Here is a 26658-nt window from a genome sequence, read left to right as displayed (position 1 = left end):
CTATCTGCCTCCCTCTAAACGTCCACCTCTCTCCAACCCTTCTATCTTTCTATTGGCCTCCCTCTAAACTTCCACCTCTCTCCACCCCTTCTATCTTTCTATCTGCCTCCCTCTAAACTTCCACCTCTCTCCACCCCTTCTATCTTTCTATCTGCCTCCTCTAAACTTCCACCTCTCTCCAACCCTTCTATCTTTCTATTGGCCTCCCTCTAAACTTCCACCTCCCTCCACCCCTTCTATCTTTCTTTTGGCCTCCCTCTAAACTTCCACCTCTCTCCACCCCTTCTATCTTTCTATCTGCCTCCCTCTAAACTTCCACCTCTCTCCAACCCTTCTATCTTTCTATCTGCCTCCCCCTTGACACCCTCTAAACTTCCACCTCTCTCCAACCTTTCTATCTGCCTCCCTCTAAACTTCCACCTCTCTCCAACCATTCTATCTGCCTCCCTCTAAACTTCAACCTCTCTCCAACCCTTCTATCAGCCTCCCTCTAAACTTCCACCTCTCTCCAACCCTTCTATCTTTCCATCTGCCTCCCTCTAAACTTCCACCTCTTTCCACAGTTGTGCTTCTGCTCTGCTTTGCTCTTCTCCTTAGCTAGCTGCATCTCCTCTCTTGTTGTTGTTGTTGTGTAACCGTCAGCATCCCTGGGTACACACAGTGGTTAGTAAGTGTTGGTTGTGACGATCAAACCTCACAGGTGTTGGGGTTAGCTAACTCAGGTGCTGTACGGTTGGTTTGTTTAGAGCGCTTGGCTTGAGGCAGTGCCTTCTCTATCTGCGTCCACTTCATCCACCAAACACGATGACACACATCCTGTTCAACTCATCTACTCTCAGCACAGTTACATGTCATTCATTAGTATCTGGATAAACAGGTGGGACATACCAACCATTGAGTTGTTTTCGGAGAATAACAAGTGATTATTTCTACTGACCCTTTTTATAATGAGTTTAGCTGTTATTTACTTATCTTCTATCTGCATTTGCCAGGTATTATTGATTGATTGATTGGTTCGTTGAGTGATTGATTGGTTGGTTGAGTGATTGGTTGGTTGGTTGAGTGATTGGTTGGTTCGTTGAGTGATTGGTTGGTTCGTTGAGTGATTGGTTGGTTCGTTGAGTGATTGGTTGGTTCGTTGAGTGATTGGTTGGTTCGTTGAGTGATTGGTTGGTTCGTTGAGTGATTGGTTGGTTCGTTGAGTGATTGATTGGTTCATTGAGTGATTGGTTGGTTCGCTGAGTGATTGGTTGGTTGGTTGGTTGAGTGATTGATTAAGAATAAGAATTTGTTCTTAACTGACTTGCCTAGTTAAATAAAGGTTAAAAAAAATTGGTTGGTTGAGTGATTGGTTGGTTCGTTGAGTGATTGATTGGTTCGTTGAGTGATTGGTTGGTTCGTTGAGTGATTGGTTGGTTGGTTGGTTGGTTGAGTGATTGGTTGGTTGGTTGAGTGATTGGTTGGTTGAGTGATTGGTTGGTTGGTTGGTTGAGTGATTGATTGGTTAGTTGAGTGATTGGTTGCTTGATGGATGGATTGATTGGTTAGTTGAGTGATTGGTTGCTTGATGGATGGATTGATAACAGAGTCTCTGTGTGTTGTCAGGAACGGATGCTGGCGCGGTGGTGAATTGTCTGCACATCCTGTCACGATCACTGGACGCCAGGTAACACACGCTCAACACGTCCGCCAACAACACATTATACACACCGTTGGACACCAACTAGGACTGAGGGTATGTAGATCTACTGAGGGCAGGATGTTTACATTCTGTCAGAACAGGATATTGTTACATCTCAGGTATCCTGTGGAGAGGAGAAGGGCAGCAGTCTGTTTTCAGTCAACGGATAAGTTAGGACAGGGAGTGAATTAGGGAGGAATGTGGGCCGGGGTCACAGTCAGATGAAGTGAGAAAGAACAGGCATCGCTAAATTTCTGCCTGGCAACAGAGATCGATTGGCGGTCCAGATGTGTCAGATGAGGTCAAGAACAAACAGTCCTATGACATACACACATAGGAGGCAGGGCCATGACTACACCAATGAGAGGTACCACCTACATTTCTGCCTAGCAACAGAGATGTATTGGCTGTCGAGATGTGCAAGGAGTCGACTCCGCCCAGCGGAGGGTATAAATATGTGTACTTGTGGAACCATGTCTTTGTCTGACACGGAACCCAAAACGGCTCGCGTGCGCCCTCGTGCATTCGTTTATTTTGTCTCCTTTCACCAAACGCGATCACGACACGCAGGTTAAAATATCAAAACAAACTCTGAACCAATTACATTACTTTGGGAACAGGTCGAAAAGCATTGAACATGTACAGCAATTCAGCTAGCTAATTTGTCCTGGGATATAAACATTGAGTTGTTATCTTACCTGAAATGCACAAGGTCCTCTACTCCGACAATTAATCCATACATAAAACGGTCAACCGAATCGTTTCTAGTCATCTCTCCTCCTTCCAGGCCTTTTCATCTTTGAACTTACATGGTGATCGCATCTAAACATTTTTATAGTATTACTATACCGACCGGCAACACAGTTCGTCTTTCAATCACCCATGTGGGTATAACCAATGAGGAGATGGCACGGTGGGTACCTGCTTCTATAAACCAATGAGGAGATGGGAGAGGCAGGACTTTCAGCGCGATCTGCGCGATACAATACTATAATACAACTCACATATATTACAATACTATAATACAACTCACATATACTACAATACTATAATACAACTCACATATACTACAATACTATAATACAACTCACATATACTACAATACTATAATACAACTCACATATACTACAATACTATATTACAACTCACATATACTATAATACAACTCACATATACCACAATACTACAATACAACTCACATATACCACAATACTATAATACAACTCACATATACCACAATACTATAATACAACTCACATATACTATAATACAACTCACATATACCACAATACTACAATACAACTCACATATACCACAATACTATAATACAACTCACATATACCACAATACTATAATACAACTCACATATACTACAATACTATAATACAACTCACATATACCACAATACTACAACACTATATTACAACTCACATATACTACAATACTATAATACAACTCACATATACTACAATACTATATTACAACTCACATATACTGCAATACTATAATACAACTCACATATACTACAATACTATAATACAACTCACATATACTACAATACTATAATACAACTCACATATACTACAATACTATAATAAAACTCACATATACTACAATACTACAATGCAACTCACATATACTACAATACTATATTACAACTCACATATACTACAATACTATAATACAACTCACATATACTACAATACTATAATACAACTCACATATACTACAATACTATAATACAACTCACATATACTACAATACTATAATACAACTCACATATACTACAATACTATAATACAACTCACATATACTACAATACTATAATACAACTCACATATACTACAATACTATAATACAACTCACATATACCACAATACTACAATACTATATTACAACTCACATATACTACAATACTATAATACAACTCACATATACTACAATATTATATTACACTCTCCACCTATTTTTAATATTATGTATCTATTCAAACGTACAGTAGTTTTTACATAATGATATCTCTCTCTCTCTTTCTCCCCTTGTCTTTCCCTCTCTCCAGGACGTCGATGAAGAGGGGAGGAGACAGATTTAAAGGATTTTCAAGCCTTGAGACAATTGGCGACATGGATTGCGAATGTCACAAGACAAGAAGATTTTAATTGTCTTTTTTTAACAGGGGATGGTAGTAAGAGCCAGTTGCACCGGTTTGTGTCAAGAACTGCAAAGATGCTGTTTTTCAGGCGAAACAGTTTCCTGTGTGTATCAGGAATGGTCCCCCATCCAAACGACATCCAGCTAATTATGACACAACTGTGAGAACAGCATTGGAGTCGACATGGGGCCAGCGTCCCTGTGTAACCCGACCAATCGAGGCTGTTCTGATCGGGAGGGGAAGGGGGAGGGTACAACTCAATATTACGGTGTTCCTAATGTTTAGTATACTCGGTGTGTGTGTGTGTGTGTGTGTGTGTGTGTGTGTGTGTGTGTGTATAACTTTGCATTGCAGTTATTTTGTTGGTCTCATCCTGTTTTTAATCTGACTAAAACGTCCTCAACCCGGAGGCTGAAACCTGTCCACCTTATTCCTAGTTCCTGTTTTAATCTGACTAAAACATCCTCCCTGGAGACTGAAACCTGTCCACCTTATTCCTAGTCCCTGTTTTAATCTGACTAAAACATCCTCCCTGGAGACTGAAACCTGTCCACCTTATTCCTAGTCCCTGTTTTAATCTGACTAAAACATCCTCCCTGGAGACTGAAACCTGTCCACCTTATTCCTAGTTCCTGTTTTAATCTGACTAAAACATCCTCAACCTGTCCACCTTATTCTTAGTTCCTGTTTTAATCTGACTAAAACATCCTCCCTGGAGACTGAAACCTGTCCACCTTATTCCTAGTTCCTGTTTTATTTTTTTCCCTGCTAATAGTATCAGTATTATAGGGTGTACTGTCTGTGATAAAGACATCTTTCAATGCATCCTTAGTGCACTACATGATAAAGTAGTGCACTACATGATAAAGTAGTGCACTACATGACAAAGTAGTGCACTGCATGACAAAGTAGTGCACTACATGACAAAGTAGTGCACTGCATGACAAAGTAGTGCACTGCATGACAAAGTAGTGCACTGCATGACAAAGTAGTGCACTGCATGACAAAGTAGTATGTACTCTACAGTCTGGTATATTCACTACATACTGTACTCTACAGTCTGGTATATTCACTACATACTGTACTCTACAGTCTGGTATATTCACTACATACTGTACTCTACAGTCTGGTATATTCACTACATACTGTACTCTACAGTCTGTTATATTCACTACATACTGTACTCTACAGTCTGGTATATTCACTACATACTGTACTCTACAGTCTGGTATATTCACTACATACTGTACTCTACAGTCTGTTATATTCACTACATACTGTACTCTACAGTCTGGTATATTCACTACATACTGTACTCTACAGTCTGGTATATTCACTACATACTGTACTCTACAGTCTGGTATATTCACTACATACTGTACTCTACACACTTGAATGATATTTTGACCATTTTTGGTACTGTATTGCTGTTGTACATGAACTGGTACATCTTAGTTCATTCGCCTGGCTTTATACATGTAAATATATATTACCTCTAAGCTCTGGTCCAGAGACTGACCCCGTTTCTACTCTGCATCGAGACTGACCCCGTTTCTACTCTCCATAGAGACTGACCCCGTTTCTACTCTCCATAGAGACTGACCCCGTTTCTACTCTGCATCGAGACTGACCCCGTTTCTACTCTGCATAGAGACTGACCCCATTTCTACTCTCCATAGAGACTGACCCCGTTTCTACTCCATAGACTGACCCCGTTTCTACTCTGCATAGAGACTGACCCTGTTTCTACTCTGCATAGAGACTGACCCCGTTTCTACACCTCACTGAGACTGACCCTGTTTCTACACCTCACTGAGACTGACCCCGTTTCTACTCTGCATAGAGACTGACCCCGTTTCTACTCTGCATAGAGACTGACCCCGTTTCTACTCTGCATAGAGACTGACCCCGTTTCTACTCTGCATAGAGACTGACCCTGTTTCTACTCTGCATAGAGACTGACCCCGTTTCTACTCTGCATAGAGACTGACCCCGTTTCTACTCTGCATAGAGACTGACCCCGTTTCTACACTCCAGAGACTGACCCTGTTTCTACACTGCATAGAGACTGACCCCGTTTCTACTCTGCATCGAGACTGACCCCGTTTCTACTCTGCATCGAGACTGACCCCGTTTCTACTCTGCATCGAGACTGACCCCGTTTCTACTCTGCATCGAGACTGACCCCGTTTCTACTCTGCATCGAGACTGACCCCGTTTCTACTCTGCATAGAGACTGACCCCGTTTCTACTCTGCATAGAGACTGACCCCGTTTCTACTCTGCATAGAGACTGACCCCGTTTCTACACTGCATAGAGACTGACCCCGTTTCTACTCTGCATAGAGACTGACCCCGTTTCTACTCTGCATAGAGACTGACCCCGTTTCTACTCTGCATAGAGACTGACCCCATTTCTACTCTGCATAGAGACTGACCCCGTTTCTACTCTGCATAGAGACTGACCCCGTTTCTACTCTGCATAGAGACTGACCCCGTTTCTACTCTGCATAGAGACTGACCCCGTTTCTACTCTGCATAGAGACTGACCCCATTTCTACTCTGCATAGAGACTGACCCCGTTTCTACTCTGCATAGAGACTGACCCCGTTTCTACACTGCATAGAGACTGACCCTGTTTCTACTCTGCATAGAGACTGACCCCGTTTCTACTCTGCATAGAGACTGACCCCGTTTCTACTCTGCATAGAGACTGACCCCGTTTCTACACTGCATAGAGACTGACCCCGTTTCTACTCTGCATAGAGACCGACCCCGTTTCTACACTGCATAGAGACCGACCCCGTTTCTACACTGCATAGAGACCGACCCCGTTTCTACACTAGATGTATCATGTCCTTTTATTGTTTGACTGTAGGCCACACCTTACCATGTGAACGGGGTCAGGAGGTCAGTCTTGTCCTGTATCACCCTGTTTCTACATGAGAACGGGTCCTTTTATTGTCTTGACTGTATCACCTTACCATGTGAATGGGGTCAGGGGGTCAGTCTTGTCCTGTATCACCTTACCATGTGAACGGGGTCAGGGGTCAGTCTTGTCCTGTATCACCTTACCATGTGAATGGGGTCAGGGGGTCAGTCTTGTCCTGTATCACCTTACCATGTGAATGGGGTCAGGGGTCAGTCTTGTCCTGTATCACCTTACCATGTGAATGGGGTCAGGGGGTCAGTCTTGTCCTGTATCACCTTACCATGTGAATGGGGTCAGGGGGTCAGTCTTGTCCTGTATCACCTTACCATGTGAATGGGGTCAGGAGGTCAGTCTTGTCCTGTATCACCTTACCATGTGAATGGGGTCAGGGGGTCAGTCTTGTCCTGTATCACCTTACCATGTGAACGGGGTCAGGAGGTCAGTCTTGTCCTGTATCACCTTACCATGTGAACGGGGTCAGGGGTCAGTCTTGTCCTGTATCACCTTACCATGTGAACGGGGTCAGGGGTCAGTCTTGTCCTGTATCACCTTACCATGTGAACGGGGTCAGGAGGTCAGTCTTGTCCTGTATCACCTTACCATGTGAACGGGGTCAGGAGGTCAGTCTTGTCCTGTATCACCTTACCATGTGAACGGGGTCAGGGGGTCAGTCTTGTCCTGTATCACCTTACCATGTGAACGGGGTCAGGGGGTCAGTCTTGTCCTGTATCACCTTACCATGTGAACGGGGTCAGGGGGTCAGTCTTGTCCTGTATCACCTTACCATGTGAACGGGGTCAGGGGGTCAGTCTTGTCCTGTATCACCTTACCATGTGAATGTATCTTGTACATTTCCATAACATGTTACTTTAGTCACACAGCTACATTCTTGGGATTTCATAGTCACATTTTCTACCTTGTGAATTTTTTGTTATAAAATGCTAATAAATGCGTATATGATTTGTACCCTTGTCTCTATTCCAAACTCTTTTGTCCTCCAAAATCACCCGGCTTCAACCCAATTTGAGATGGTTTGGGATGAGTTGGATCGCAGAGTGAAGGAAAAGCAGCCAACAAGTGCTCAGCATGTGTGGGAACTCCTTCAAGACTGTTGAAAAAGCATTCCAGGTGAAGCTGGTTGAGAGAATGCTAAGAGTGTGCAAAGCTGTCATCAAGGCAAAGGGTGGCTACTTTGAAGAATCTCAAATATAAAATATATTTTTAATTCAACGCTTTTTTTTGGTTACTACAGGATTCCATATGTGTTATTTCATAGTTTTGATGTCTTCACTATTATTCTATAATGTAGTAAATAGTAAAAATAAAGAAAAACCCTTGAATGAGTAGGTGTATACGATTTGTACCCGTATCTATTCCAAAATCTTTGGGTCTCAATTTTGCTTCATGTTAGGGAGGGGAACTGAGTTTAAAATAGCCAAGGAGAAGGGGGTAAATTATAAGACACGGACACGTCTAAAGTAAAACACGAATGAAATGTCAGTCAGTTAGTCAACCGTTTGCTTAAATCGATTTAATTCTGATTTATTTCTGAAATGTTTAGACGTTTAGTCTCGGGAGAGTTAATTATTCTACAGTGGAGACGGTCTCAGTCGTCGAAATGTCTGAGATTACTGTCGTGCAACTCCGTTATCGGGCCCGACCGTGGACAGGACCTGTCGAGAGAGGAGCGAACTGTTCCGACCGAACGGGTAAGGTTGGTTCATACACATATAGGACCAGCAGACAATACGTTTGTGGGTTATTTGTTTCTGGTATTAACCAGGACAAAATTCACTGTTGGTTATTTGATCAAATAAATGATTAGATTAGTTATACTTTTAGTTACACACACGCACACACTCATCAGCCGTCCTCCTGGTTGAATCTAGACGTGTTCCTCAAACTCACAGGTTCCTTCCCGACCCGAGAAACAGAAACGGGTGTGTAAAGTCATATTGGACCGTTTTGACCAACAGTACGGTCAGGAACTTGGCCCCCTATGGCCGTCTGCAAGGTATGTACGCGTTCACCTCGTCCTCTTATCCTTTTATACAGTCTATGCAGCATTACGTGCCAATAACTATATTATAAATCGTTGTATTACTCTGAACTTAAGTCGGATGGGAACTCTGTTGTAGTCTGTTAACCAAATGGCACCATATTCCCTATTGGTCCTGGTCTAAAGTTGTGCAGTGCATTCTGGAAGTATTCAGACCACATTGACTTCCCCCCCCACACATTTTGTTATGTTACAGCCTTATTCTAAAATGGCTCATCAATCTACACACAATACCCCATGATGACAAAACAGGTTTAGACAGTTTTGCAAATGTATTAAAAAAATAAAAAACAACAACCTGAAATCACATATTTACATAAGTATTCAGACCCTTTACTCATAAGTATTCAGACCCTTTACTCAGTACTTTGTTGAAACACCTTTGGCAGTGTTACAACCTCGAGTCTTCTTAGGTATGACGCTACAAGCCTGACACACCTGTATTTGGGGAGTTTCTCCCATTCTTCTCTGCAGATCCTCTCAAGCTCTGTCAGGTTGGATTAGGGAGCATTGCTGCACAGCTATTTTCAGGTCTCTCCAGAGATGTTTGATCGGGTTCAAGTCCGTGTTCCTGCTGGGACACTCAAGGACATTCAGAGACTTGTCCCGAAGCCACTCCTGCGTTGTCTTGGTTGTGTGCTTAGGGTCATTGTCCTGTTGGAAGGTGAACCTTCGCCCCAGTCTGAGGTCCTGAGCACTCTGGGAGCAGGTTTTCATCAAGGATCTCTCGGTGTTCCGTTCATCTTTCCCTCGATCCTGACTAGTCTCCCAGTCCCTGCCGCTGAAAAACATCCACACAGCATGATGCTGCCACCTCCATGCTTCACCGTAGGGATGGCGCCAGGTTTCCTCCAGACTTGGCACGCTTGGCATTCAGACCAAAGAAACCAATCTTGATTTCATCAAACCAGGGAATCTTGTTTGAGAGTCTTTAGAAAACTCCAAGCGAGCTGTCATGTGCCTTTTACTGACGAGTGGCTTCCGTCTGGCCACTCTACCATAAAGGCCTGATTGGTGGAGTGCTGCAGAGATGGTTGTCCTTCTGGAAAGTTCTCCCATCTCCACAGAGGATTTCTGGAGCTCTGCTAGAGTGACCAGCGGGTTCTTGGTCACCTCCCTGACAAAGGGAAAGGTGTTGTTGAACCCTGGGTGCTGGCAGTATGGAGTGATGCTCAACCTCTCCTCCTCTCCTCCTGTCTCCTACAGGGCTGTGTTGTTGAACCCTGGGTGCTGGCAGTATGGAGTGATGCTCAACCTCTCCTCCTCTCCTCCTGTCTCCTACAGGGCTGTGTTGTTGAACCCTGGGTGCTGGCAGTATGGAGTGATGCTCAACCTCTCCTCCTCCTCCTGTCTCCTACAGGGCTGTGTTGTTGAACCCTGGGTGCTGGCAGTATGGAGTGATGCTCAACCTCTCCTCCTCTCCTCCTGTCTCCTACAGGGCTGTGTTGTTGAACCCTGGGTGCTGGCAGTATGGAGTGATGCTCAACCGTTTTGCTGCGGTGTCAGAGGTCAAACAGCGCCTCCAAGGGCAAGGCTTCGTCAGCCTACTGCCCCACACAGACCTGCCTCTTAACTCCTCTCTCGCCCAGCCTCACCCTACCTCTCCCACCCAGCCTAGCTCCATCCCTCACCCCGGTCCTTCTCCTCCCTCCCTGCAGTGTTTCATCCACCCCTCCCCAGTGCGTTACCCCTCTCCTCCTCACCGCCAGGGCCAGTTGAAACCCTACTACCTGATGAATGCTGCCTCCCTGCTGCCTGTCTTAGCCCTGGGGGTAGAGGAGGGGGACAGGGTCCTGGATCTCTGCTCTGCTCCTGGAGGGAAGGCCTTGGCTATACTACAGACTGCTGACCCAGGTCAGTAGCATTACACTGTTAGGGTGTAGGGGCTAAGGGGCTAGGGTGTAGGGGCTAAGGGTGTAGGGGCTAAGGGTGTAAGGGGGTTAGGGGCTAAGGGTGTAGGGGCTAACCCCTTAAGGGTAGGACCGCTAACCCAGGTCCTGTTAAACTCATTAATGGGCTGTTCCACCCCCCCTGACTGGTTAACACCATTATATTGATAACTTGAGTCAGTCTTATCTGTCGTTGTGTTCCAGCTCTGTTGTGTTGTAATGAAATGGACCCACACCGACGTGATTGGCTGGCCAAAACCCTGGAATCCTTCATCCCCCAATCGCTGAGCAGCACTGTCACCGTGTCCAATCAGGATGGACGGATCTTTGGGCAGAGTGAAGCCGGAATGTATGACAAGGTGAGGGAAGAAAACGGACATGTTTTGTTTTTGTGTCATCCTGCATTCAAGACACAAGGGCTCCATCTCTGTGTCCTATCTCCTTACCTGCTTCCATCCCATCCGTATCTATAGGAGACGCTCCATCTCTGTGTCCTATCTCCTTACCTGCTTCCTTCCCATCCGTATTGTTAGGAGACGCTCCCTCCCTTCAGACTGGTTTCTCCAGTGGGTTTTAAGAAGGGGGCTAGGAGACAGGCTGCAAGGAGTCGTGGACTGAGGAGGAGGTACAATGTTAACAGTTTTTAATTTCTCTGAAGTGAGCGTCTCCAACCTGCAGTTCCAGCAGGGGGCGCTCTTGTTCCTCTGAACGGTCATCAAATCAAACCCTGTTTATTTATTTGGTCACATAGTGGGTTAACTTAGCAGATGTTGTTGCAGGTGTAGCGAAATGCCTGTAAATAACATAACAGCCCAGATCAGTGGAAAGACACACTGCAGCTATTCTGAGCGTTTCCTGTTGAAGGACAATATGCCAGTATGAATCCAGTAATGGACTCACACATAACGCTACCATTTATCTTTGTTTGCAAAATAATATATTTATATATCTTTTTTTAGACAAGTTAAAAACTCCATGGTGGTCTAAGGCACTGTATCTCCGTGCTAGAGGCGTCACTACAGACCCTGGTTCAATCCCAGGCTGTATCACAACCAGGCCGTGATCTGGAGTCCCATAGGGCAGCGCACAATCGGCCCAGCGTCGTCCGTGTTTGGGGGGGTCTTTTATCTACTTCCTCAGAGTCACATGATGTCCTGTGTATGGGTTGACAGGGAGGTCTTTTATCTACATCTCCTTACCTGCTTCCTTCCCAACCGTTTGGTAGGAGACGCTCCCTCTCAGTGCATCCTATCTCCTTACCTGCTTCCTTCCCATCCGAACAGTGGGTTAACTGGTCTAGGAACAGTGGGGTAACTGGTCTAGGAACAGTGGGTTAACTGGTCTAGGAACAGTGGGGTAACTGGTCTAGGAACAGTAGGGTTAACTGGTCTAGTGGGTTAACTGGTCTAGGAACAGTGGGGTAACTGGTCTAGGAACAGTGGGGTAACTGGTCTAGGAACAGTGGGGTAACTGGTCTAGGAACAGTGGGGTAACTGGTCTAGGAACAGTGGGGTAACTGGTCTAGGAACAGTGGGTTAACTGGTCTAGGAACAGTGGGGTAACTGGTATAATGGTCTAGGAACAGTGGGGTAACTGGTCTAGGAACAGTGGGGTAACTGGTCTGCCTCTCTTCCTCTGGGGTAACTGGTCTAGGAACAGTGGGGTAACTGGTCCCCCAGTGGGGTAACTGGTCTAGGAACAGTGGGGTAACTGGTCTAGGAACAGTGGGGTAACTGCCTCTCTTGGGTCTCTCCCCCTAGGAACTCTCTTCCTCTCTAGGAACTGGGGTAACTGGTCTAGGAACAGTGGGTTCCTGGTCTAGGAACAGTGGGTTAACTGGTCTAGGAACAGTGGGTTCCTCTCTCGCTGGGCCCTGCCTAGGAACAGTGGGTTAACTGGTCTCCCAACAGTGGGTTATAGGATTAGCACTTGTTATCCTCTGTGGCACTCAGGAACAGTGGGGTCTGGTCTGGAACAGGGAGAGGCCCTGTGGAGGAGCCCACGCCTCTACCCACCGGAGGAAAACCCATCCTATCTCATCCCCCCCTCAGCAGCTAGCATCACACGTCACTTAGCATCACACAGAGACTCTACGTTACAGTCATCCTCTCTCTGCTCTGTTCGCTCTCTCTCTCTTCTCTCTCTGTTGCTCTGTTCTGTTCTCTCTCCTCTGTTCTCTCCTCTCTTCTCTCTCTCCTCTGTTCTCTCCTCTCTTCTCTCCTCTCTGTTCTCTCTCCTCTCTGTTCTCTCCTCTGTTCTCTCCTCTCTTCTCTCCTCTCTCTTCTCTCCTCTCTCTTCTCTCTCTCCCACTTTCTCTCTCCTCTGTTCTCTCTTCCTCTCTCCCCTGTTCTCTCTTCTCTCTCCTCTCTTCTCTCCCCTGTTCTCTCTTCTCTCTCCTCTCTTCTCTCTCATCTGTTCTCTCTCCTCTGTTCTCTCTCCTCTGTTCTCTCTCCTCTGTTCTCTCTCCTCTGTTCTCTCTTCTCTCTCTGTTCTCTCTTCTCTGTTCTCTCTCCTCTGTTCTCTCTCCTCTGTTCTCTCTTCTCTCTCCTCTGTTCTCTCCTCTCTGTTCTCTCTCCTCTCTGTTCTCTCCTCTCTGTTCTCTCTCCTCTCTCTTCTCTCTCCTCTGTTCTCTCTCTCTGTTCTCTCCTCTCTCTTCTCTCTCCTCTGTTCTCTCTCCTCTCTTCTCTCTCCTCTGTTCTCTCTCCTCTGTTCTCTCTTCTCTCTCCTCTGTTCTCTCTTCTCTCTCTCTCTCTGTTCTCTCTCCTCTGTTCTCTCTCCTCTGTTCTCTCTCCTCTCTGTTCTCTCTCCTCTCTGTTCTCTCCTCTTGAAACAGAAAGGGGTTGATGGATTTAGGGGCTAGAGACCATGAGGCTGGGGATCTTTCCTGTGTTGTGTCATTAGTGTTCTTCATTGAATTAGAATACTAGTCATTTTCTGTCTCACTCTGTTCTCTCTGTCTGTCTCTCTCCTCCCTCTCTCCTCTCTCTCTCTCCTCTCTCTCCCTCTCTCTCTCCTCTGTCCTCTCCCCCTCTTCTCTCCTCTCTTCTCCCCCTCCCTCTCCCTCTTCTCCCCTCCCTCTGTTCTCTCCCTCTGTTCCTCTCCCCCTCTCTCTCCCTCTGTTCTCTCTCTCTCCTCTGTTCTCCCTGTTCTCCCCTCTGTTCCTCTTCTGTTCCCCTCTCCCTGGTTCTGCTGGATGCTCCATGTTCTAATGATCGTAGCTGGCTGTTCTCTGGTCCAGGAGGGGAGCAGCATGGAGCTGTGAGGCTGAGGGAGAGGGCCAGACTGCCCACACTACAGACACAACTGCTCAGGTATGAATTCATGCTTTAATTATGAAATCAGCTTGGCAATATACAGACATATCCGACCCACATCCAGACATACCTGGCCCACATCTAGACATACCTGGCCCACATCCAGACATACCTGGCCCACATCCAGACATACCTGGCCCACATCCAGACATTCCTCCCACATCTGACATCTCTGGCTCCACATCCAGACATACCTGGCCCTCATCCAGACATCCTGGCCCACATCCAGACATACCTGGCTCCAGACATGCCTGGCCCACATCCAGACATACCTGGCCCACATCTTTCCTGGCCCACATCTAGACATACCTGGCCCTCCAGACATACCTGGCCCACATCCAGACATACTGGCCCACATCCAGACATACCTGGCCCATACAGACATGTGGCTATATACAGACATACCTGGCCCACATCCAGACATACCTGGCTACATCTGCCTCCCACATCCAGACATCCTGGCCCACATCCAGACATACCTGGCCCACATCCAGACATACCTGGCCTCATCCAGACATACCTGGCCCACATCCAGACATACCTGGCCCACATCCAGACATACCTGGCCCACATCTGACATGGACCTGGCCCACATACAGACATACCTGGCCCACATCAGACATACCTGGCCCACATACAGACATACCTGGCCCACATCAGACATACCTGGCCTCATACAGACATACCTGGCCCATACCCTAGATATACCTGGCCCACATACATACATACCTGGCCCACATACAGGCCCACAGATACCTGGCCTACATACAGACATACCTGGCCTGTTCAGACATACCTGGCCTACATAGACATACCTGGCCTACATACATATATACCTGGCCTACATACAGACATACCTGGCCTACATACAGACATACCTGGTCTACATCCAGACATACCTGGTCTACATCCAGACATGCCTGGCCCACATCCAGACATACCTGGCCCACATCCAGACATACCTGGCCCACATCCAGACATACCTGGCCCACATCCAGACATACCTGGCCCACATCCAGACATACCTGGCCCACATCCAGACATGCCTGGCCCACATCCAGACATACCTGGCCCACATCCAGACATACCTGGCCCACATCCAGACATACCTGGCCCACATCCAGACATACCTGGCCCACATCCAGACATACCTGGCCTACATACAGACATACCTGGCCCACATCCAGACATACCTGGCCCACATCCAGACATACCTGGCCCACATCCAGACATACCTGGCCCACATCCAGACATACCTGGCCTACATCCAGACATACCTGGCCTACATCCAGACATACCTGGCCCACATACAGACATACCTGGCCCACATACAGACATACCTGGCCCACATACATACATACCTGGCCTACATACAGATATACCTGGCCTACATACAGACATACCTGGCCTACATACAGACATACATACCTGGCCTACATACAGACATACCTGGCCTACATACAGATATGCCTGGCCTACATACAGACATACCTGGCCTACATACATATATACCTGGCCTACATACAGACATACCTGGCCTACATACAGACATACCTGGTCTACATCCAGACATACCTGGCCTACATACCTGGCCCACATCCAGACATACCTGGCCTACATACCTGGCCCACATCCAGACATACCTGGCCTACATACCTGGCCCACATCCAGACATACCTGGCCCACATCCAGACATACCTGGCCTACATACCTGACCTACATACATACATACCTGGCCCACATCCAGACATACCTGGCCTACATACCTGACCTACATACATACATACATACATACCTGTCCTACATACAGACATACCTGGCCCACATACAGATATACCTGGCCTACATAGACATACCTGGCCCACATACAGATATACCTGGCCTATAGACATACCTGGCCTACATACAGACATACCTGGCCTACATACCTGACCTACATGCAGACATACCTGGCCCACATACAGACATACCTGGCCTACATACCTGGCCTACATACAGACATACCTGGTCTACATCCAGACATACCTGGTCTACATCCAGACATACCTGTCCCTTTTCCACTGTGGGGTTTTACACCAGAGTTTTGTGTTTCTACCTCTGAGGCCGGGGGTGTAAAAACAGTCCTGGGCCAGGCCTATGTTGACCTTTAACCTGAAATCAATCCACAGCCCTCTCCTCCAGCTGCTACTGATCTGTCTTATTATTATTTGACCATGCTGGTCATTTATGAACATTTGAACATCTTGGCCATGTTCTGTTATAATCTTCACCCGGCACAGCCAGAAGAGGACTGGCCACCCCACATAGCCTGGTTCCTCTCTAGGTTTCTTCCTAGGTTTTGGCCTTTCTAGGGAGTTTTTCCTAGCCACCGTGCTTCTACACCTGCATTGCTTGCTGTTTGGGGTTTTAGGCTGGGTTTCTGTACAGCACTTTGAGATATCAGCTGATGTAAGAAGGGCTATATAAATAAATTTGATTTGATTTTGATTTGATGATCACATCCTGTCTGTTCCCCAGGTCTGCGCTGGCTGCGGTGCGTCCGGGGGGCGTGGCCGTCTACTCCACCTGCACGTTGTCCCGCTCTGAGAACCAGGAAGTGGTGGAGGCGGTCCTAAACACCTGTCCAGGGGTGGAGCTTCAAGACCTGGAGGAGGAGCTAGCCCTTCCACTCCAGGAACACTTCACCTTCACCCCATTAGGCCACACCCCCTCGTTAGGCCACACCCCCTCGTTAGGCCTCCTTGTTGTTCCACAGCAGGGTCAGACCTGGGGACCAATGTTCCTGTCGCGCATCAAGAGGATTTACTGATTGGTTGATTTTCTCACTGACTTCCTGTCACGCATTAAGAGGACTCGCTGACTTCCTGTCACGCATTAAGAGGACTCGCTGACTTCCTGTCACGTATCAAGAGGACAAACTGACTGAGCATGTCAGACGCTGAGGCTGGTCTTCGATGGATTCCACAATGCAACATGTTTTCATGTGACGGCTACTGCTAACGAGCTAACTCTCTAGGACTGTGGTCCAAATGCCACTCTATATATAGCACACACAAGTAGTGCACTATATAGGGAATAGGGTGCTATTTAGGAAGCACCCTTGGTTTCACACGCTCTTTGCCCGTGGTCCTATATGGCATCAAGACGACCCACTGAACTCTTAAATAAAGGTTAAATCCCGACGACCTCTGAATACCCACAACAGTTTTTGATACAAAGAAGCAGTGGCGGCTGCTGATTGGCTGAATACTCAAGGTGCATTATGGTTTGAATTGTCAACAAAGCAGCATGACCGAAATATGAGGCCAAGTTTTCAAACTACCTGTAGTTTCTTTGAAAATATAGCTTTATATATATATATATATATATCTTTGCACGATCCTACTTCACTTTTGCACGTTAAAAACCGAACGACTACATCTGCACATGCTGCCGTTGTCTTGAACAGATTAGATGATGCTACTTAGGAGGAGCAGCTCCTGATGAACGAGTACACCAGGGAGAACGCAACAAGCATGGAGATACAATAAACTGAAAACACATTATCTAACGGGACAGCTAGCTAACGTAATGTCACAGAGCATTATCTAACTGGGACAGCTAGCTAACGTAATGTCACAGAGCATTATCTAATGGGACAGCTAGCTAACGTAATGTCACAGAGCATTATCTAACGGGACAGCTAGCTAACGTAATGTCACAGAGCATTATCTAACGGGACAGCTAGCTAACGTAATGTCACAGAGCATTATCTAACGGGACAGCTAGCTAACGTAATGTCACCAAGCATTATCTAACTGGGAACAGCTAGCTAACGTAATGTCACAGAGCATTATCTAACGGGACAGCTAGCTAATGTAATGTCACAGAGCATTATCTAACGGGACAGCTAGCTAACGTAATGTCACAGAGCATTATCTAACGGGACAGCTAGCTAACGTAATGTCACAGAGCATTATCTAACGGGACAGCTAGCTAATGTAATGTCACAGAGCATTATCTAACGGGACAGCTAGCTAACGTAATGTCACAGAGCATTATCTAACGGGACAGCTAGCTAACGTAATGTCACAGAGCATTATCTAACGGGACAGCTAGCTAACGTAATGTCACAGAGCATAATCTAACGGGACAGCTAGCTAATGTAATGTCACAGAGCATTATCTAACGGGACAGCTAGCTAACGTAATGTCACAGAGCATAATCTAATGGGACAGCTAGCTAACGTAATGTCACAGAGCATTATCTAACGGGACAGCTAGCTAACGTAATGTCACAGAGCATAATCTAATGGGACAGCTAGCTAACGTAATGTCACAGAGCATTATCTAATGGGACAGCTAGCTAACGTAATGTCACAGAGCATTATCTAACGGGACAGCTAGCTAACGTAATGTCACAGAGCATTATCTAACGGGGACAGCTAGCTAATGTAATGTCACAGAGCATTATCTAACGGGACAGCTAGCTAACGTAATGTCACAGAGCATTATCTAACGGGACAGCTAGCTAACGTAATGTCACAGAGCATTATCTAACGGGACAGCTAGCTAATGTAATGTCACAGAGCATTATCTAACGGGACAGCTAGCTAATGTAATGTCACAGAGCATTATCTAACGGGACAGCTAGCTAATGTGATGTCACAGAGCATAATCTAACGGGACAGCTAGCTAACGTAATGTCACAGAGCATTATCTAACGGGACAGCTAGCTAATGTAATGTCACAGAGCATTATCTAACGGGACAGCTAGCTAACGTAATGTCACAGAGCATAATCTAACTGGGAACCGCTAGCTAACGTAATGTCACAGAGCATTATCTAACTGGGAACAGCTAGCTAACGTAATGTCACAGAGCATTATCTAACTGGGACAGCTAGCTAACATAATGTCACCAAGCATTATCTAACGGGACAGCTAGCTAACGTAATGTCACCAAGCATTATCTAACTGGGAACAGCTAGCTAACGTAATGTCACCAAGCATTATCTAACGGGACAGCTAGCTAATGTAATGTCACAGAGCATTATCTAACGGGACAGCTAGCTAATGTAATGTCACAGAGCATTATCTAACGGGACAGCTAGCTAACGTAATGTCACAGAGCATTATCTAACGGGACAGCTAGCTAATGTAATGTCACAGAGCATTATCTAACGGGACAGCTAGCTAACGTAATGTCACAGAGCATTATCTAACGGGACAGCTAGCTAACGTAATGTCACAAGCATTATCTAACTGGGAACAGCTAGCTAATGTAATGTCACAGAGCATTATCTAACGGGACAGCTAGCTAACATAATGTCACAGAGCATAATCTAACGGGACAGCTAGCTAATGTAATGTCACAGAGCATTATCTAACGGGACAGCTAGCTAACGTAATGTCACAGAGCATAATCTAATGGGACAGCTAGCTAACGTAATGTCACAGAGCATTATCTAACGGGACAGCTAGCTAACGTAATGTCACAGAGCATAATCTAATGGGACAGCTAGCTAACGTAATGTCACAGAGCATTATCTAATGGGACAGCTAGCTAACGTAATGTCACAGAGCATTATCTAACGGGACAGCTAGCTAACGTAATGTCACAGCATTATCTAACGGGAACAGCTAGCTAATGTAATGTCACAGAGCATTATCTAACGGGACAGCTAGCTAACGTAATGTCACAGAGCATTATCTAACGGGACAGCTAGCTAACGTAATGTCACAGAGCATTATCTAACGGGACAGCTAGCTAACGTGATGTCACAGAGCATTATCTAACGGGACAGCTAGCTAATGTAATGTCACAGAGCATTATCTAACGGGACAGCTAGCTAATGTGATGTCACAGAGCATTATCTAACGGGACAGCTAGCTAATGTAATGTCACAGAGCATTATCTAACGGGACAGCTAGCTAATGTAATGTCACAGAGCATTATCTAACGGGACAGCTAGCTAATGTAATGTCACAGAGCATTATCTAACGGGACAGCTAGCTAATGTAATGTCACAGAGCATTATCTAACGGGACAGCTAGCTAACGTAATGTCACAGAGCATTATCTAACTGGGAACAGCTAGCTAACGTAATGTCACAGAGCATAATCTAACTGGGAACAGCTAGCTAACGTAATGTCACAGAGCATTATCTAACGGGACAGCTAGCTAATGTAATGTCACAGAGCATTATCTAATGGGACAGCTAGCTAACGTAATGTCACAGAGCATTATCTAACGGGACAGCTAGCTAATGTAATGTCACAGAGCATAATCTAACTGGGAACCGCTAGCTAACGTAATGTCACAGAGCATTATCTAACTGGGACAGCTAGCTAACGTAATGTCACAGAGCATTATCTAACTGGGAACAGCTAGCTAACGTAATGTCACAGAGCATTATCTAACTGGGAACAGCTAGCTAACGTAATGTCACAGCATTATCTAACGGGACAGCTAGCTAACGTAATGTCACAGAGCATTATCTAACGGGACAGCTAGCTAACGTAATGTCACCAAGCATTATCTAACGGGATAGCTAGCTAACGTAATGTCACAGAGCATTATCTAACGGGACAGCTAGCTAACATAATGTCACAGAGCATTATCTAACGGGACAGCTAGCTAACGTAATGTCACAGAGCATTATCTAACGGGACAGCTAGCTAACGTAATGTCACAGAGTATTATCTAACTGGGAACAGCTAGCTAACGGCATTATCTAACGGGACAGCTAGCTAACGTAATGTCACAGAGTATTATCTAACGGGACAGCTAGCTAACGTAATGTCACCAAGCATTATCTAACTGGGAACAGCTAGCTAACGTAATGTCACAGAGCATTATCTAACTGGGAACAGCTAGCTAACGTAATGTCACAGAGTATTATCTAACGGGACAGCTAGCTAATGTAATGTCACAGAGCATTATCTAACGGGACAGCTAGCTAACGTAATGTCACCAAGCATTATCTAACTGGGACAGCTAGCTAACGTAATGTCACCAAGCATTATCTAACGGGACAGCTAGCTAACGTAATGTCACAGAGCATTATGGGGCGGCAGGGTAGCCTAGTGGTAAGAGTGTTGGACTAGTAACCAGAAGGTTGCAAGTTCAAATCCTGAGCTGTCAAGGTACAAATCTGTCGTTCTGCCCCTGAACAAGGCAGTTAACTCACTGTTCCTAAGCTGTCATTGAAAATAAGAATTTGTTCTGACAAGAGATTTGGGAGAGAACGGGGAGTACGTTTCAAGGACAAGGTCTCCCTAATCTCTATCGGCTGGTTAGCGTGAATGTGTGTGCGTAGCAGGACATTGTGTGCTAATGTTAGCGTGAATGTGTGTGCGTATGGGTGGGTGTGAGAAGTCAGTACAAAATGAATTGTTTTGTATTCTTGACTCCAGAACGTTCCCGTGAATAAACCTTTTTGACCGTTTAGCTGGGCCTCCGTCTGTTTCATTCGACCAGGATCTTACACATTCTGGGTCGCAGACTGAGTAGTATAATTGAATTGGGTTATGAACATTGAGAATATAAAAAGGGCACTCCACACTGCCCTTTCCCACCTGGACAAACGGGACACCTACGTGAGAATGCTATATTCTATTGACTACAGTGCAGCGGTTAACACCATACTGCTCATAAAGCTCACCACTAAGCACATTCACACCACCATGTCCTCAAGGCTAATTATGTGTCGAGGAAACGTCTGGTCGAGTTGTGACACACATTTCAGTTTCGTATTTAAATGCAGTAATTTACCATTTTTTTTTTGCAATTCCTCCCAGTGGATGCGATGTTCAGGTGCACATGCACATACGTGTGTTTAGTTCCGTGTTGTAACCTGCCCTGTGTTTTGAAGTTGGCACGTCTCGGAGATCCATGTCATGTCCGTGCGTCATTGGGAGCGGCTGCCCGGGCTCCTTATTAAGTGATACGTTTTACCGCCTGCAGAACTGTCATTATGAAATGTCTGTTCATTTATGGAAAGTATTCCCCGCTTTGGGGATAAGACAGGAGGAGTGTTTAAGATATTCCGTCTGAATGAACATGTACATGTGGGTATAATGAAGATATGTCACATGATTTAATATGTCATGTTTGGGTAAAGAGTAGCATGGTTAATGGTATGGTCTGTAGGGAGGGGCCAGAGGTATAAAATAACCTGTGGTTATTGGTATGGTCTGTAGGGAGGGGCCAGAGGTATAAAATAACCTGTGGTTATTGGTATGGTCTGTAGGGAGGGGCCAGAGGTATAAAATAACCTGTGGTTATTGGTATGGTCTGTAGGGAGGGGCCAGAGGTATAAAGTAACCTGTGGTTAATGGTATGGTCCGTAGGGAGGGGCCAGAGGTATAAAGTAACCTGTGGTTAATGGTATGATCCGTAGGGAGGGGCCAGAGGTATAAAGTAACCTGTGGTTAATGGTATGATCCGTAGGGAGGGGCCAGAGGTATAAAATAACCTGTGGTTATTGGTATGATCCATAGGGAGGGGCCAGAGGTATAAAATAACCTGTGGTTATTGGTATGATCCGTAGGGAGGGGCCAGAGGTATAAAATAACCTGTGGTTATTGGTATGGTCCATAGGTAGGGGCCAGAGGTATAAAATAACCTGTGGTTATTGGTATGGTCCATAGGTAGGGGCCAGAGGTATAAAATAACCTGTGGTTATTGGTATGATCCATAGGTAGGGGCCAGAGGTATAAAATAACCTGTGGTTATTGGTATGGTCCATAGGTAGGGGCCAGAGGTATAAAATAACCTGTGGTTATTGGTATGATCCAGAGGTAGGTAGGGGCCAGAGGTATAAAAAATAACCTGTGGTTAATGGTATGGTCCATAGGTAGGGGCCAGAGGTATAAAATAACCAGTGGTTCTTGGTATGGTCCATAGGGAGGGGCCAGAGGTGTAAAGTAACCTGTGGTTAATGGTATGGTCCGTAGGGAGGGGCCAGAGGTATAAAATAACCTGTGGTTAATGGTATGGTCCATAGGGAGGGGCCAGAGGTGTAAAGTAACCTGTGGTTAATGGTATGGTCCATAGGGAGGGGCCAGAGGTATAAAGATACAGTGGGGCAGAAAAGTATTTAGTCAGCCACCAATTGTGCAAGTTCTCCCACTTAAAAAGATGAGAGAGGCCTGTAATTGTCATCATAGGTACACTTCAACTATGACACAAAATGAGAGAAAAAAATCCACAAAATCACATTGTAAGATTTTTAATGAATTTATTTGCAAATTATGGTGGAAAATAAGTATAAGTATAGTTGGTTTGGTATGTGAGATGTATGGGGAGACTGTTATAGCCTGGTAGGTATTTGAGATGTGTGGGGAGACTGTTATAGCCTGGTAGACTCCAACCTGCTATAGTTGGTTTGGTATGTGAGATGTATGGGGAGACTGTTATAGCCTGGTAGGTATGTGAGATGTGTGGGGAGACTGTTATAGCCTGGTAGGTATTTGAGATGTATGGGGAGACTGTTATAGCCTGGTAGACCCCAACCTGCTATAATTGGTTTGGTATTTGAGATGTGTGGGGAGACTGTTATAGCCTGGTAGACCCCAACCTACTATAGTTGGTTTGGTATTTAAGATGTAACCTGTGGAGACTGTTATAGCCTGGTAGGAGACTGTTATAGCCTGGTAGGTATTTGAGATGTGGGGCAGACTGTATTTAGTCAGCCACCAATGGTGCAGACTGTTATAGCCTGGTAGGTATTTGAGATGTGTGGGGAGACTGTTATAGCCTGGTAGACCCCAACCTGCTATAGTTGGTTTGGTATTTGAGATGTGTGGGGAGACTGTTATAGCCTGGTAGACCCCAACCTACTATAGTTGGTTTGGTATTTAAGATGTGTGAGGAGACTGTTATAGCCTGGTAGGTATTTGAGATGTGTGGGGAGACTGTTATAGCCTGGTAGACTCCAACCTGCTATAGTTGGTTTGGTATGTGAGATGTGTGGGGAGACTGTTATAGCCTGGTAGGCCCTAACCTGTTATAGCCTGGTAGGTATTTGAGATGTGTGGGGAAACTGTTATAGCCAGTCTCTCTTTACGTTTCAGAGGGGAGCAGAAACCATGTTTCACTCTTTACGTTTCAGAGGGGAGTAGAAACCATGTTTCACTCTTTACGTTTCAGAGGGGAGTAGAAACCATGTTTCACTCTTTACGTTTCAGAGGGGAGTAGAAACCATGTTTCACTCTTTACGTTTCAGAGGGGAGCAGAAACCATGTTTCACGTTTCAGAGGGGAGCAGAAACCATGTTTCACGTTTCAGAGGGGAGTAGAAACCATGTTTCACTCTTTACGTTTCAGAGGGGAGTAGAAACCATGTTTCACTCTTTACGTTTCAGAGGGGAGCAGAAACCATGTTTCACTCTTTACGTTTCAGAGGGGAGTATAAACCATGTTTCACTCTTTATGTTTCAGAAGGGAGTAGAAACCATGTTTCAGCTGTAGGGTTGGATCAGCAGTAGGGTTGGATCAGCAGTAGGGTTGGATCAGCAGTAGGGTTGGATCAGCAGTAGGGTTGGATCAGCAGTAGGGTTGGATCAGCAGTAGGGTTGGATCAGCAGTAGGGTTGGATCAGCTGTAGGATTGGATCAGCAGTAGCCTCTCTATCTGAGTCCTTGGCAGACAGACAAGCAGACAGACAAGCAGACAGACAGGCAGACAGACAGACAGACAGACAGACAGACAGACAGACAGACATACAAGCAGACAGACAAGCAGACAGACAGGCAGACAGACAGACAGAGCAGACAGACAAGCAGACAGACAGACAGACAGAGACAGACAGACAGACAGGCAGACAGACAGACAGAGACAGACAGGCAGACAGACAGACAGACAGACAGACAGGCAGACAAGCAGACAGACAGGCAGGCAGACAGACAAGGCAGAGACAGACAAGCAGACAGACAGGCACAGAGACAAGCAGACAGAGACAGACAGACAGACAGGCAGACAGACAGACAGACAGACAAGCAGACAGACAGGCAGACAAGCAGACAGCCAGGTGGAATGTCCTAATGGCTGAAGTGAATGGCCCTTTATTCCCTAGTACTCTGGTAGTAGTGTCATAAACAGGGAACAGGGTGCCATTTGGGACAGCCACTCTGTCTACGTTCATATCCGTCAGTGTGCTCTCAGCGTGTCTCTCGGCCCTGGAGGACACCAGACCTCAGACAGCGTCATCTGAATGTCTCGGTCAAAGGGAGACATTCGATTTTTGAGGATTTTTTAAAAGCTGAGATTCTACTCCGTTTCGGTCTGGTCTATGTCACCTGGTCAGTCTATGTCAAGGAAAGAGCTGATGTAATGAATCACCTGGCCAGTCTGTCAGAAATCACCTGGTCAGTCTATGTCAAGGAAAGAGCTGATGTAATGAATCACCTGGTCAGTCTAGTCTGATCACCTGGCCAGTCTGTCAAAATCACCTGGTCAGTCTATGTCAAGGAAAGAGCTGATGTAATGAATCACCTGGTCAGTCTATGTTAAGGAAAGAGCTGTGTAATGAATCACCTGGCCAGTCTATGTTAAGGAAAGAGCTGATGAAATCACCTGGTCAGTCTATGTTAAGGAAAGAGCTGATGTAATGAATCACCTGGCCAGTCTGTCAGAAATCACCTGGTCAGTCTATGTCAAGGAAAGAGCTGATGTAATGAATCACCTGGCCAGTCTGTCAGAAATCACCTGGTCAGTCTATGTCAAGGAAAGAGCTGATGTAATGAATCACCTGGTCAGTCTATGTTAAGGAAAGAGCTGATGTAATGAATCACCTGGTCAGTCTGTCAGAAATCACCTGGTCAGTCTGTAATGAATCACCTGGTCAGTCTATGTCAAGGAAAGAGCTGATGTAATGAATCACCTGGTCAGTCTATGTTAAGGAAAGAGCTGATGTAATGAATCCCTCCCACTCCCAAAGAGCTCGCTGAGGACCTGCGTCATGTTTCCTCAGTCTGAATTGGGCCCCTCTTTGCCCTACAGCTTGAATACTGAAAGCATGCATTCCAAATGGCACCCTGTACAGTGCACTACATAGAACTGAGACCATAGGGCTCTGGTCAAATGCAGTGCACTACGTAGAAAGGGGGGCCCATTTGGGACAGAGACAGAGTTTCACTCATCCTATTCTCTCTTTCTCTGTTCGTTTCTCTTTGTCAGTCTCCAGGGTGAGAGCGAGGGACTGTCGGAGAGACGCGCAGACAGTCGCCTCTGTTTCTGGTGGTGGATCATGGGTAATTGAAAGTGGTGTCACAGACGCTTGGCGTTTGACAGCTGTGGAGGTTTGAAGTCCCTGTCATGGCATTTTCTTTTGGTTACCAATTGCTTGTTGTCCACAGAATGCACTCTCTCTCGCTGTACCCCCCACCGCCCACCCCCCAGCGCCCCCGCCACCAACCAGGGCTGTCACACTGTGTTCCCAGCTAGCACGTAACGTTCTGAGAACCATATGTTGCTGAGAGCGTGGTTGTCCTATGTTTTGTTTTTGTATAGAACCTACCCACAACATTCTGGGAAAGGTGCAGGATAGTTACTTGGGTTTGGAACACGCTCAGCACATTTTTACAAATTTTCTCAAATAGTTCAGAGGACGTTAAGAAAACTTTCCATTAAAATAAAATAAAAAACAAGAA

General features: G+C 45.9%; 2 protein-coding genes and 1 long non-coding RNA gene across 3 annotated transcripts in view; 2 read left to right on the top strand and 1 right to left on the bottom strand.

Annotated features, from left to right (window-relative positions):
* LOC112218996 (ryanodine receptor 1-like) overlaps window positions 1–26658 on the top strand; it is a gene marked incomplete in the record, with an annotated part of 309682 nt that overhangs the window by 27750 nt on the left and 255274 nt on the right. Inside the window, 1 exon segment of the mRNA XM_042297738.1 lies at window positions 1606–1666. Coding sequence (XP_042153672.1) covers window positions 1606–1666 — 61 coding nt within the window.
* Window positions 5751–6951, bottom strand: LOC121839304. The gene is made up of 2 exons (XR_006078888.1): window positions 6812–6951; window positions 5751–6717 (listed from the first exon to the last, which is right to left on the bottom strand). It is a non-coding gene; the product is annotated as an uncharacterized LOC121839304 (long non-coding RNA).
* Window positions 8143–17548, top strand: nsun3 (NOP2/Sun RNA methyltransferase 3). Its single transcript, XM_042297741.1, has 6 exons — window positions 8143–8473; window positions 8675–8778; window positions 10262–10677; window positions 10917–11071; window positions 13896–14023; window positions 16544–17548. Exons 1-6 carry the CDS (start codon window positions 8318–8320, stop codon window positions 16833–16835), a joined length of 1251 nt encoding a protein of 416 aa, XP_042153675.1. The 5' UTR covers window positions 8143–8317; the 3' UTR covers window positions 16836–17548.

Source organism: Oncorhynchus tshawytscha, linkage group LG14 (assembly GCF_018296145.1).
Source record: "Oncorhynchus tshawytscha isolate Ot180627B linkage group LG14, Otsh_v2.0, whole genome shotgun sequence".
In the NCBI taxonomy this organism is placed as follows: domain Eukaryota; kingdom Metazoa; phylum Chordata; class Actinopteri; order Salmoniformes; family Salmonidae; genus Oncorhynchus; species Oncorhynchus tshawytscha.
This window is presented reverse-complemented; position numbering and strand designations above follow the sequence as displayed.

Excerpts from the sequence above, each read along its gene's own strand:
- nsun3 (XM_042297741.1), top strand. The coding sequence starts at position 8,318 with ATGTTTAGACGTTTAGTCTCGGGAGAGTTAATTATTCTACAGTGGAGA. Across the intron at positions 8,474-8,674 it reads GAACTGTTCCGACCGAACGG|GTTCCTTCCCGACCCGAGAA; the intron begins GTAAGGTTGGTT and ends TCAAACTCACAG. Across the intron at positions 11,072-13,895 it reads AAGCCGGAATGTATGACAAG|GTTCTGCTGGATGCTCCATG; the intron begins GTGAGGGAAGAA and ends CCCCTCTCCCTG.